The 14,834-nt window shown below is 35.6% G+C and overlaps 2 protein-coding genes across 5 annotated transcripts in view; one reads left to right on the top strand and one right to left on the bottom strand.

Annotated features, from left to right (window-relative positions):
• tbxa2r (thromboxane A2 receptor) overlaps positions 1-14,834 on the bottom strand; it is a 285,760-nt gene that overhangs the window by 252,653 nt on the left and 18,273 nt on the right. For 2 of the 4 annotated variants that reach the window (XR_013815758.1, XR_013815759.1), the window contains one exon: positions 14,823-14,834. This exon is cut by the window's right edge and continues 204 nt beyond it. The gene's annotated coding sequence lies outside the window, so the exon portion shown is untranslated. Of the gene's footprint in view, positions 1-12,837 lie in introns of those variants that run through there. The other 2 variants (XM_079807171.1, XM_079807172.1) reach the window with 1 other exon arrangement.
• gipc3 (GIPC PDZ domain containing family, member 3) lies at positions 1,507-13,547 on the top strand. The gene is made up of 7 exons (XM_079807181.1): positions 1,507-2,108; positions 3,428-3,613; positions 3,949-4,129; positions 9,789-9,898; positions 9,983-10,064; positions 12,610-12,763; positions 12,981-13,547. Exons 1-6 carry the CDS (start codon positions 1,824-1,826, stop codon positions 12,759-12,761), a joined length of 996 nt encoding a protein of 331 aa, XP_079663307.1. The 5' UTR covers positions 1,507-1,823; the 3' UTR covers positions 12,762-12,763; positions 12,981-13,547.

Below are 14,834 nucleotides of genomic sequence, written 5' to 3'. Positions count from 1 at the left end.
TCATGCTCTTCTGCACACAATTCCCTCAGATCATGCCATTGCTTGTGTCACATGACTGTGTCACATGACATCTCATGACCTGCATACGCCCTTTTATGCATAAAACATAGCGTGGTGCTGTGTGTGTGTGTGTGTGTGTGTATGTGGAGTCTCCGGCTCGGGTTACACTCAGCCTGAACAGAGGAGGCCCTGTCCCGCACAGGACAGATATCAGGGCCGTCTGACCTCTGATGTTCCTCATGGTCAGCTCTGCGGACGCTCGATGGCTGTTGTCCAGTGTTGTCCAGTGTTAGCGTTAGCTGTGGATTTGAAGACGAGCTGCTCGTCTCTGGTGCTGCTGATGAAGGGGACACACCATGTCCATAACACAGAAGAGACGCTACTGTAATATAGTCCAGATCTTTCTCACCAGATCAGGCTCAACTATTCCTCCGTTGAAGGAGGAACCGTCCCTGTTTGTGCAAATGTCACCTCCACCTCCTTCTGGTTGCTAGGGTATTCTGAATAGTTTGCAGGTACTTGGTTACTATCTCCATCCATCCATCCGTCCGTCCGTCCATCCATCCATCCATCCATCCATCCATCCATCCATCCACCCGTCCGTCCGTCCGTCCGTCCGTCCGTCCATCCATCCATCCATCTATCTATCTATCTATCTATCTATCTATCTATCTATCTATCTATCCGTCCGTCCATCCATCCATCTACTTCTATCTATCTATCTATCTATCTATCTATCTATCTATCTATCTATCTATCTATCTATCTATCTATCTATCTATCTATCTATCTATCTGTCTGTCTGTCTGTCTGTCTGTCTGTCTATCTATCTATCTATCTATCTATCTATCTATCTATCTATCTATACATCTGTCCGTCCGCGTCTGTCCATAAATGACAGAACTCTCCATCCATCCATCCATCTATCTATCTATCTATCTATCTATCTATCTATCTATCTATCTATCTATCTATCTATCTATCTATCTATCTATCTATCTATCTATCTATCTATCTATCCATCCATCCATCCATCCATCCATCCATCCATCCATCCATCCATCCATCCATCCATCCATCCATCCATCCATCCATCCGCGTCGGTCCATAAATGACAGAACTCTCCATCCATCTATCCATCCATATCTATCTATCCGTCCATCTCTATTTATCTATCTATCTATCTATTTATACATCTGTCCATCCGCGTCTGTCCATAAATGACAGAACTCTCCATCCATCTATCTATCTATCTATCCGTCAGTCCGTCCATAAATGACAGAACTCTCCATCCATATCTATCTATCCGTCCATCTTTATCTATCTATCTATCTATCTATCTATCTATCTATCTATCTATCTATCTATCTATCTATCTATCTATCTATCTATCTATCTATCTATCTATCTATCTATCTATCTATCTATCTATCTATCTATCTATCTAAGCTTTAAGTGAATAACAAACTCAAATGTATTTTGTTTTGGGGTGAACAATCCCTTCAGTCAAAAACCAGCCAATTCCACCCACATTTACCCCAGCAGCCCAAACACAAACGTCAGGTCTCTTGAGTGTGTGAATATCGCCGCTGCCGCCAGCTCTGTGGACAGATGGTCTGCAGGTTCTCGTCCGCGCCGCTTCACTTCAGGTGTCCGTCCTGCTCTCCAGTGTCACACATACGATCTCGAGCTCAAGTGGTTTTGGGTTTCCACTAAGCAGGGCCCAAAACCGCTCACCTGTGCAGCGTTGCCTGGCTACCCTCATCTTTAATTTAACCCGCCAGACCCGACTGTAGACGGCCGCATACGCCGCGGTCTTCACCATGCAGCAGGACCCAGAGCAGACGACGTGCGACCACGAGCCCATGCAGAACGGAGAGGCCATGAGTCCAGACGCGCAGGACTCGAAAGGTTCCCCGGGGGACGAGGAGAACCAGAGCGCCGTCCCATCGGCACCGCCGCAGGAACCTGCTCCCTGCCCGAGGCCCAAACTGGTGTTTCACACGCAGCTGGCGCACGGGAGCCCGACGGGACGCATTCACGGGTTCACCAACGTCAGGGAGCTTTACATGAAGATCGCAGAGGTGTTCAACATCTCGGCCTCTGAGGTACAGCGAGTCTATCATTAGTGTCGTTTTCCTGTCAAAGGACGCAATTCCTTTTTTCTTGAGAACTCAAGTGGAGTTTGCTCTTAAGGTTGTAAACGTCTTGTTTATGGTTTGAAAATATATTGCATACATTCCATTAGTTATCTTGATCATTATGGCTATTATGTTGTTGTTTTTTTGGTTACAAAAATCGCAAAAATAACTTAATATATGCCAGTGGCTAGTAAATGAAAAACAATGGGGAATAAATAATTCAATAACGTTACACATTTTCGTATTTTGCAAGTACATTTAAACATTTTTATATAAATAAATATTGTCATATTATGCTAGTGGCTAGTAATAAATAAATATGTTTTTAATGTTACATTTATAGGCATAGTTAAAAAAAACAAAAAAATAATTTAAAATAAAAAAATGGCAAAATGTTCTCATATTGTGCTCCATATATTTTCATTCCATCAGTCATCTTGATCCGTAGGCCTATTAAAATAAAACAGAGAAATACGTGATGTAAACACAATATCTTTGTGCATTTTAACATTTACATATGTTTTCTGATATATTAGTTTTAATACAATTTTACATACATTTATCTATTACATAAAAGTCGTGATTATCCCAAAAGAGATCGAAATGTATATCACCAGATCATCTTACATAACCAACCAGCTTTATCTGTGGTGTTTTCCTTAAAACCACTTAATTGTGATAAAATCACACGACCTTCATGGAAAATGTCCTTCAAACCTGTTATCAAAACATTTCAGCGAGAGGTCAAGGCTAGAAAAGTGAGTTATTACCTCAACCAAACAAACAAGCTTCAGTTTGAGTCGAAAGTTTAGCATGAAGACTTACCTGGTCACTATAAACAAACACTTCATGTATGCGTTACTCGCATTTATACATCTGAAAAGATAAAGATATTAAACATCATTCGTTTATCGTCACATATTACAACAATGTACAAACATAAAATGGATTTAAATTGAAAACAAACAACGGCCCGCGACCAGCTCTAAATACTAGCAAACTGGTTTGTTAGCATATTAACTAGCATAAAAAGTACAAGTATCATATTTTAATCGACGTTCGTCGATACTAACTCGCCATTTGACTCCCTAAAACACCACACTAGTAATATTCTAGCTGGGTGTCCCATTAATAATACTAGTAAACCACCATGGCGCCATCTGCTGTAGAGTCCCGCGCGCGACCGCGTCACTCGCGTGTGTGGAAAACGGCGGTAAATGTTTTGGTGTTTGTTTTCTCTCTGACGCGTGTTTCAATCTAACCCAAATCTCCTGACATTCCCCAAGATCCTTTTCTGCACGCTAAACTCCCATAAAGTGGACATGCAGAAGCTGCTGGGCGGTCAGATCGGACTGGAGGACTTCATCTTCGCGCACGTGAGGGGAGAAACCAAAGAGGTGGAGGTCATTAAAACGGAAGATGCCCTCGGTCTGACCATCACGGACAACGGGGCGGGATACGCCTTCATTAAAGTGGGTGTTAGTTATCAAGTTGCGTTCTCAGAACTAACGTTCTGGCAATGTTCTCTCAACGTTAAGAAACGTTCTTCCAGCAATATAACGTTCATTCAAAGTTATTTTGGTATTTAGTAATGAATACCTAAATACCAAATTAATACCATGAATACCTCATGAATACCTAAATACTAAATACCCCCCCCCCCCCCCCCCCCCCCGCCAGATTATAACCCCCTCCAACTTCAACACTAATTTGGCAGGGGGTTGCTACTTTAAAATAAAGTATCAGAACGTTAAGAGAACATATTTTATGAACATGTTATTATATCAGGCCACATCTTATGTTTTAGAGGATAAAGGAAGGCAGCACCATTGACAGAATAAAAGCGGTGTGTGTCGGCGATCACATCGAGGCCATTAATGACCAGAGCATTGTGGGATGTCGACATTATGAGGTGGCTAAGATGCTGAAGGAGCAGACGAGAGGAACGCCGTTCACCCTGCGCCTGGTGGAGCCCAAGAAAGCGTTCGGTGAGTGTGGCCAACAAACCAGTCTGACTACAAACTGCTTTCATAAAACGAGTAGGCCTTAATATCTTAATATTTTGTTAGACTGATCCGTTGGACACACGGTTTGTTTGTCATTTGGACAGACACGCATCTATTGCTGGTTATGTTTACAAAGTATGAACCATGGTAAAACTCGCTAGACCTTATATTGAAGAGTGTCAGCGCCATCGTGTGGTCAGACTACGAACAACACGCTAATGTTTATAGGCCTATGTGTATTTACTGTTAAAATAATTTATATTGCTAAATTTGTTCATTATAATTTCAAACTAATAATTATACATGTATAAATGTATTTATTTTTATATATATTTATTCTTATGAATACAAACATGCTATTAAGGAGGATATATGAGTACTAGGCTATATTAACATTTATTTAAATAAGTGTGTGTTTGTGTGTGTGTGTGTGTGTGTGTGTGTGTGTGTGTGTGTGTGTATATATATATATATATATATATATATATATATATATATATATATATATATATATATATATATAATTGATATTTATATTATTTATATAAGTATAAATATAAATATATTATTTGTAAGTGTGTGTGTGTGTGTGTGTGTGTGTGTGTGTGTGTGTGTGTGTGTATATATATATATATATATATATATATATATATATATATATATACACACACACACACACACTTACATACACACACACTTATTTAAATAAATGTTAATATAGCCTAGTACTCATATATCCTCCTTAATAACATGTTTGTATTCATAAGAATAAATACATTTTATATATATATATTAAAATAAAGACATTTATACATTTATAATTATTAATTTGAAATTATAATGAACAAATTTAGCAATATACATTTTGTTTAGTGGTACATACTAATAATAGAAAAAAATAATACTAATATTTTTATACTAAATATATATTATATATATATATATACAGTGAGGAAAATAAGTATTTGAACACCCTGCTATTTTGCAAGTTCTCCCACTTAGAAATCATGGAGGGGTCTGAAATTGTCATCGTAGGTGCATGTCCACTGTGAGAGACATAATCAACAACAAAAAAATCCAGAAATCACAATGTATGATTTTCTAACTATTTATTTGTATGATACAGCTGCAAATAAGTATTTGAACACCTGTCTATCAGCTAGAATTCTGACCCTCAAAGACCTGTTAGTCTGCCTTTAAAATGTCCACCTCCACTCCATTTACTATCCTAAATTAGATGCACCTGTTTGAGGTCGTTAGCTGCATAAAGACACCTGTCCACCCCATACAATCAGTAAGAATCCAACTACTAACATGGCCAAGACCAAAGAGCTGTCCAAAGACACTAGAGACAAAATTGTACACCTCCACAAGGCTGGAAAGGGCTACGGGGAAATTGCCAAGCAGCTTGGTGAAAAAAGGTCCACTCTTGGAGCAATCATTAGAAAATGGAAGAAGCTAAACTTGACTGTCAATCTCCCTCGGACTGGGGCTCCATGCAAGATCTCACCTCGTGGGGTCTCAATGATCCTAAGAAAGGTGAGAAATCAGCCCAGAACTACACAGGAGGAGCTGGTCAATGACCTGAGCTGGGACCACCGTTTCCAAGGTTACTGTTGGTAATACACTAAGACGTCATGGTTTGAAATCATGCATGGCACGGAAGGTTCCCCTGCTTAAACCAGCACATGTCCAGGCCCGTCTTAAGTTTGCCAATGACCATTTGGATGATCCAGAGGAGTCATGGGAGAAAGTCATGTGGTCAGATGAGACCAAAATATAACTTTTTGGTCATAATTCCACTAAACGTGTTTGGAGTAAGAAGAATGATGAGTAGCATCCCAAGAACACCATCCCTACTGTGAAGCATGGGGGTGGAAGCATCATGCTGTGGGGGTGTTTTTCTGCACATGGGACAGGGCGACTGCACTGTATTAAGGAGAGGATGACCGGGGCCATGTATTGCGAGATTTTGGGGAACAACCTCCTTCCCTCAGTTAGAGCATTGAAGATGGGTCAAGGCTGGGTCTTCCAACATGACAATGACCCGAAGCACAGCCAGGAGAACCAAGGAGTGGCTCTGTAAGAAGCAGATCAAGGTTCTGGCGTGGCCTAGCCAGTCTCCAGACCTAAACCCTATAGAGAATCTTTGGAGGAGCTCAAACTCAGGCCAGAAACCTGACTGATCTAGAGAAGATCTGTGTGGAGGAGTGGGCCAAAATCACTCCTGCAGTGCAAACCTGCTGAAAAACTACAGGAAACGTTTGACCTCTGTAATGGCAAACAAAGGTTTCTGTACCAAATATTAACATTGATTTTCTCAGGTGTTCAAAACTTATTTGCAGCTGTATCATACAAATAAATAGTTAAAAAATCATACATTGTGATTTCTGGATTTTTTTTTTTTTGATTATGTCTCTGACAGTGGACATGCACCTACGATGACAATTTCAGACCCTCCATGATCTCTAAGTGGGAGAACTTGCAAAATAGCAGGTGTTCAAATACTTATTTTCCTCACTGTATATATATATATATATATAATTTATATATATATATATATATATATATATATATATATATATATATATATATATATATATATATATATATATATATATATATATATATATATATATATATATATAAATAATTATATATATATATATATATATATATATATATATATATATATATATATATATATATATATATATATATATATATATATATATATATATATATATATATATATATATATACACAATTATTATTATTACTTTCTTTAAATAAAAATAGAAATTATTCAAGAGTACAGCGCCATCATGTGGCCAAACAGTGGAAAAGCTTATGGCTGGTAAAATAAATGAGTGGTATATTATGACAAAATATTTTACATATTTTATTTAATAAATAATAATATAATATATAATTTGTGTATATAGAAGTAGAACACACACACAACATTTGATTCGCTCATAAACACAAACATGCGTGATTTAGCAGAATAATTTCTTGACCTTGCCATTGAGGAAACAGGACGAACTCATAATCCTGAAGAGGAGATTTCCTCAAATTGTACTTTTTAACGGATTCCGCTTTGAATCACAGAAATGAGCGGAAAGTCACATTTCCCGGTGTCAAAGCGAGGGAGACGGGAAACAGTGACATCCTGAGTCACGAAACACACGTTTTGACTTTAACCTTAACACACACCGCTGGAGAAAGCCTCAAAGTGTTTTATCTGCATGTAAGGATTCATACGCGATATATGAGGTTGTAATTGCTCCGCAGGTCTGAATCCTCCTGCCGTAATTACGGTCTCTGAGCAGTAAATACTAATAATTAGACGGAGGTTTTCCTCCCACAGGTCTGAAAACAAACACTAATCTCCATCTCTGCTCCTCGACACGCTCGGCAGGCTGAGCAAATTCAGAATTAGCCTTAATATGCGGCGGAGAAACGAGCGTAGCGGCTTCTGCTTTCTGTGACAGCAAATTACTGCTGTTAATAATTGAAAGGCCTTTGATTATCATTATAGCATTAGCTAATTGGATGTTTTAGAGTGATGGATTAGCCCTTGTGAGAGAAAGGCGGGTAATTACACTCCCGAATGCGCACCGAGCTCCCTCTCTGTGTTTGTGCAGAAGATCAAAGCCGTAGCACTGGCTAATTTGACGCTAGCTCTCTAGCTAGCTAAAGGTAGTGATTGCTGCCTACTTTTTTAGTAGGTTAGCATTAAGTTATTTAAAGAGATAACGCCTCCTCAAGCTTCAGGGCCGTTAGCTTTTTGTTTGTAGTGTAGCTAACTAATTTTGTAACGTTTAGCTTGACCGTAGGCTACTGTAAATTAGGAAAATATATTTCAAAGTAGTTTCTCCTGCTATAAGCTAATTAAAGCTTAAGTGCAGCTAACCTTCTGAAAGTGTAGTTCACTACACAAACAACAAAACACAAATTCTCTCATAAATTTCAGTCAAACATTTTTTTTTATAGTTCAAACTGAACAGCCAATTGACATTAAACAATCTTAAAAGAGAAATGATTGAAAATATGCATATGTATGTTAATATAAATATTAATAAATATAATATTAATAAATATGAATAATTAACAGCATAAATGTATATACAACCTTTTTACAACGTATATTAATATTTATTACATAACATATATTACAAAGTATATATATATATATATATATATATATATATATATATATATATATATATATATATATATATATATATATATATATATATATATATATATATATATATATATATATATATATATATATATTAATATAAATAACATTTAAATATTAATATAAAGTTTGCTTTTAAATATATTTTTAATTAAGTAACAAAACAGTTTTTATTTTTTGACATTAAACAATCGTAAAAGAGAAATGATTGAAAATATGCATATGTTAATATAAATATTAATAAATATAATATTAATAAATACGAATAATTAACAGCAAAAATTTATATAAAACTTTTTTTACAACGTATATTAATATTTATTACATAACATATATTACAAAGTGTATATATAATATTAATATAAATAACATTTAAATATTTATATAAAGTTTGCTTTTAAATATATTTTTTATTAAGTATCAAAAATGAGTTTTTTAATTAATTTTTTAGTAAAAAAAATACAATTGGAAAAAATATTAATATGTATATATTAATATAATTATTACTAAGTATAATTATAAATAAGCATTAATATAATTAACAGCAAAAATGTATACAACTATTTTACAACATAAATTAATGTTAACATATTAAATATATATTATGTATTACATAAAATATATAAATATAAATAATATTGAAATATTTATACAAAGTTTGTTTTTAAATAGACTTTTTATTTTAACTAACAAAAATAAGTTTTATTTTTTCTTTGAGTAACAAAATATGTATATATGAATATAATTACCACCAAGTATAAATATAAATAAGCATTAATATAATTAACAGAAAAAATTTATACAACTATTGTACAATATTATTTAATATCAACTTATTAAATATAAATATATAAATATATAAATATATAAATATATATATATATATATATATATATATATATATATATATATATATATATATATATATATATATATACATACACATGTATATATATATATATAATATATAAAAATACTTGTTTATGTTTGTTAAATATTTTTTATTATAATAAAATGTTTTTGTTTTAGTAATAACTTTGATATACACACACACACACACACAATAATAAAACAAAACATATAAGATAAAATAGTCGTGTGTGTATGTATATATATATATAATATGAAAAATATAATAATAATAATTGCACAAAACATATGATATATGTTAATAAATGATACAGTAATTACAGTAACAGACAGCAGATCCCACAGCAGATGTGAGCTGGACAAGAGTTCATGATTTTCTCAGACATTCCTAGCCATAAACAGGAAGCTGAAGCCTGGAATTGGCTTTCATCAATAGCTATTGGTGATTCAATCTGTGTTCCTGTTTTTTGTCGCGCCCACTTTAAAATGCGTTGCAGATGCCGATCGCTGATGTTCTGCCGTGACTGAGATGTGTGTGTGTGTGTGTGTGTGTGTGTGGATCAGACATGATAGGCCAGAGGACGCGAGCGCCCAAGTCCAGCGAGGGCAAGATGGTGAGCGGGAAAGAGACTCTGCGGCTGCGCGCCAAAGGTTCGGCCACCGTGGAGGAAATCGTGAGTTCAGGCCAGGGTGCAAATTCCAGACCGGCTTTTGCTCTCTTAACCCTTTCAGCTTATCTCCATCCATTTGTCTTCCAGCCCAGTGAGTTCGAGGACAAGGCCATCAGGACGGTCGACGACCTTCTCGAGAGCTACATGGGGATTCGCGACCTCGAGCTCGGTGAGATGAGGTTTGGCCTTTAGCATCTGGCCGTTACCGTAAAAGGCCTGAGGGAAACATCCCTTTAATTCCCATGAATTCACTGCATTACATCAGTTAAAGCATTTCACATCTGGCTATCCTTTGGGATTGACTCAACAAAAAATCAGGAGATTAACTTTTATTTTTGTCCCGTCTGCAGCAAGGCAGGAATCTAGCGATAAGAGTACAGTTTAATTTGTTTATTTTATTATTACTTTATATGGGTCAAAGACATGACATGCATTTTTTGCAGAGGTGGACTAAGTACACAACTCCATTACTTGAGTAAAAGTACTATTGGTTAAATATTACTCCATTACAAGTGAAAGTTGTAAAGATAGATTTTTACTTAAGTAAAAGTACAGAAGTACTTGCTTTTAAAAGTACTTAAAGGGTTAGTTCACCCAAAAATGAAAATTCTGTCATTAATGACTTCCCCTCATGTCGTTCGACACCCGTCAGACCTCCGTTCATCTTCGGAACACAAATGAAGATATTTTAGTGTAAATCTGATGCTCTGAAAGGCCTCCGTTGGCACAATGGCACTTTACACTCTCAAGACCCTTAAAAGGCACTAAAGACGTCGTTACAAAGTCCATCTCACTACAGTGGCTCTACAATAACTTTATGAAGCGACGAGAATAGTTTTTGTGTGCAAAAAAACCCTAAATAACGACTTATATAGTGATGACGATTTCAAAACACGGCATCATGAAGCTTCGAAGCGTTATGAATCATTGAGTCGATTCATGATTCGGATCGCGTGTCAAACCGCTGAAATTTAGCGATCCAAACTGCTGAATCGACTCACTGATTCATAACGGACTATAACATTTTAGGCATCTGAATTGTTTTAGTCTAGTTTTAATTGACTATAATAAGATTTTAGTAGATTCAATAGACTAAAATTCAGTACTTGTGGTCTGGCGTCTGAGAGGCAGCTTTCTGTGGGCACTTTCGTGTCGTCGCAGTTTTTCAGATTTATCCACGTCTGCTCTTCTGAATTTTAACTTTTAAGTATGACTATGGTTGCTCGCACTGCGTCTGGGAACTGCCGCCTTCTATTTCGCCATCAATTGATTAGTGTTCAAAAAATACTTGGAAATCATTGAACTTCATGTGATGTGATTACTGATAGGCTGTCTGCACAAAAAAAAAAAAACGAATCATACACTGACTTTCAAAGCGGCTACGACTTTCTACTTGGAGGGCCTTGATAGAAATGTAGTGGAGTAAAAAGTACGATATTTGTCTTTCAAATGTAGTGAAGTAAAAGTCATAAGTTTCCAGAAAAAGTACTACTCGAGGAAAGTACAGATACTCAAAAAGTGTACTTAAAGGGTTAGTTCACCCAAAAATGAAAATTCTGTCATTAATGACTTACCCTCATGTCGTTGGACACCCGTCAGACCTCCGTTCATCTTCAGACACAAATGAAGATATTTTAGTGTAAATCTGATGCTCTGAAAGGCCTCCATTGGCTCAATGCACGGTTCACTCTCAAGACCCTTAAAAGACACTAAAGACGTCGTTACAAAGTCCATCTCACTACAGTGGCTCTAAAATAACTTTATGAATCGGCGAGAATAGTTTTTGTGCGCAAAATAACCCTAAATAACGACTTATATAGTGATGACGATTTCAAAACACGGCCTCATGAAGCTTCAAAGCGTTATGAATCAGTGAATCGATTCAGCGAATCGCCAAATTTCAGCAGTTTGACACGCGATCCGAATCATGATTCGACTCACTGATTCATAACGCTTCGAAGCTTCATGAGGCCGTGTTTTGAAATCGTCATTTTCAAAAATATTATCATTATAATTTAGTTTTACTAAAATAACTAAAACGGCAAAATAATTTTTTTAAAATTAATAATATATATATATATATAAATATATATATATATATAATTTTTTTTTTTTACAAAAAACACAACCAAATTCCTAAAAGCATAAGTAATTTGAAAGCATTTCCATCATAAAAAACACAGTAACGTTTATTCAGAAAGGCAGGAATATTTGTAAATAATTTTTTTATTATTATATATTTTATATATATATATATATATATATATATATATATATATATATATATATATATATATATATATATATATATATATATATATATATATATATATATATATATATATATATATGTGTGTGTGTGTATATGTGAGTGTGTACTAATTAATCACGATTAATCGCACCTAACATTAAAGTTTTTAATATATTTTTATATCGTAATAATTTCACATTGAATCTCCAAACTGATGTAGACACAACATTACTGTATATTTTTAAATAATTGATCTAACAGAGAGGAAATATACAGAAATTGAATAAAGTTATCAAACACTTCAGACATGAATGAAGACCGCAGCAGGTTTATTAGGCCGCTGTCACTTTAACTCTGTGCTCATTAACTCGTTTAAGTCTGTGCTTACGAGAATACTTAACATTTTGGACATCTCAGATGTTCGGAGGTGTTTATGATTTCATATCTCGCTCGTGTCCTACAGCGACGACCATAGTGGAAGCCGGGAAGAACAAGCAGAACCCGGATGATTTCGCAGAGGCGCTCGACTCCGTGCTGGGCGACTTCGGCTTTCCCGACGTCTTTCTGTTCGACGTGTGGGGCGCTCTGGGAGACGTCAAGAACGGCCGGATTTAGAGGTAATGCCTGGCTCACTGCTTTCGTCCTCGTTTCAGGCATTTGTGTAAGAAAAGTGCGGAGAGAACAAATAAATCAGGTCATCTCAGAAGCCCTTTATTTACATCCAGTCCTCACAGAAACATGCTATACCATTAGCAACTCTGGACAAACGCCAGACTTCACAGGCTAACGCTATCTCACACGAGCACATGCTTTTCCTCCTGTTTTTTTTTCCAGAGTAAGTCAAGACATCTGAGAGGTTAATTTGTGACGTCTGTCATCTGTTTTCATTCACTCAATCCTCCCAATTCTCACCCTGATCCCGAGGAATGGAGAACGTCAAGGTATTAGCGGCTAAACAACGGGGCTGACGCAAACATTCAAGTGTGTAGAGCAGTACGAAGTCGGTCAAACTGTATTTCCCACTGATGTGTATAGCTAACTAGGGGTTTAACCAATCTTTTAAGTGTTTTACATTATATATTTGACTTTAGAAGCATTACAATCAAGTATATGATAGCAGACATTAGCTTAGCCTAGCCTAGCCTTTGTTTGTTTTATGTATAAATCGTGTTGCAGGTGAAATGAATGATCTTTTACGATTAATGAGATCTTGTGACACGAATGGCTTGTGTATATATGAATGATCACGTATTGACCGGTGAATTAATTATATGTACACATTTAATGTGTAGCTATTTAACTCAAAATCTGTGTGTTTGTGTATTGTATATCGTGTTTTACAATGATCTGAAGTGACGTATTTGAATATGTGTAAAGATTAAAAGCACTCCAGCATACCACAAATTTTGCATCCGCAGCCTTTTTGTACATTCGCAATTCATGCACATCAAAGAGTGTCACTCACAAAATGGCTGACAAAAGTCCTTCAGTCAACGTGAAATCAAAACCACTTAATTCTCTAATTCTCAAGTCTTATATAGTGATCGATGGAATATGTTGAAGCCATCAGCAATATTTCAACTAAATAATCGTGTATAACAGCACAATTCCTGGTGAAAAACTACATTACCCATGATTCTGCAGAGGAATTCCACCAATGAGAGAAGCGTGACAAGAGCTCCGCCCACTCCCATGAAGCACTGCGAATCCCTGTGCTCATAAACTACGTAGATATTTGTCTAAATATAAATTATGCAATCAAAATAAAACGTTGTTTGTATATACACAATAAACATCTTTAAAGCAGTAGTTTTTTATTCCTCCATTGTTTTTAATTAAATGATGTCATTCGTAGTTCTTCAGGGATTTGTAGTTCTTTCCCTCACTGAAGCCGTCAAGTGCACAGTCCTGTATTTTAGTCTGATTATTTATTTTTTTCAAGACGTTTTTGCCTTAAGTCAAAGTTTGTAGTGTAGTTGTTCACCTCGTAACTGGTTGGTTTGGTTCATGGCTTTGTTTTAACACTTTAACAAAGATTTTTGAAAACAGTCTATAAACCGCTGAAAAAGTGGGCGGGCACTAACCCCAAAAGGCACGCCCTCTTATTTTCCAACCCTTGCCCCTCCAACAAACTGTCACTTTACATCATCAAATCATTGGCCAACTAATAAAAAAATCAAGCCAATGAATAAAAAATGAATCAGTGTTTTTGAACAAATCTCGAGTGAATGATTCAATGACTCACTCATAAATACTTAACTTGTTTCATTACGGGATGAATCAGTGTTTTTGAACGAATCTCTTGAGTGAATAATTAAATGACTCACTCATAAATACTTCACTTATTGAATTACTGGATGAATCAGTGTTATTGAAGAATCTCTTGAATGAATGATTCAATGACTCACTCATAAATACTTGACTTATTTCATTACTGGATGAATCAGTATTTTTGAACAAATCTCTTGAGTGAATGATTCAATGACTCACTGATAAATACTTAAATTGTTTCATTACGGGATGAATCAGTGTTTTTGAACAAATCTCTTGAGTGAATAATTCAATGACTCACTCATAAAGACTTCACTTATTGAATTACTGGATGAATCAGTGTTTTTGAAGAATCTCTTGAATGAATGATTCAATGACTCATAAATACTTGACTTGTTTCATTACTGGATGAATATT

This window comes from Gobio gobio (genome assembly GCF_949357685.1).
Source record: "Gobio gobio genome assembly, chromosome: 24".
Lineage (NCBI taxonomy): Eukaryota > Metazoa > Chordata > Actinopteri > Cypriniformes > Gobionidae > Gobio > Gobio gobio.
The sequence above is the reverse complement of the archived record's forward strand: the minus strand, read 5'-3'. Positions and strand labels throughout refer to the sequence as shown.

Bases quoted from the DNA above. Each gene is read 5' to 3' on its own strand.
- gipc3 (XM_079807181.1), top strand. From the start codon at position 1,824: ATGCAGCAGGACCCAGAGCAGACGACGTGCGACCACGAGCCCATGCAG. The intron at 3,614-3,948 runs GTGGGTGTTAGT...CTTATGTTTTAG, and splicing joins CGGGATACGCCTTCATTAAA to AGGATAAAGGAAGGCAGCAC. The intron at 4,130-9,788 runs GTGAGTGTGGCC...TGTGTGGATCAG, and splicing joins GGAGCCCAAGAAAGCGTTCG to ACATGATAGGCCAGAGGACG.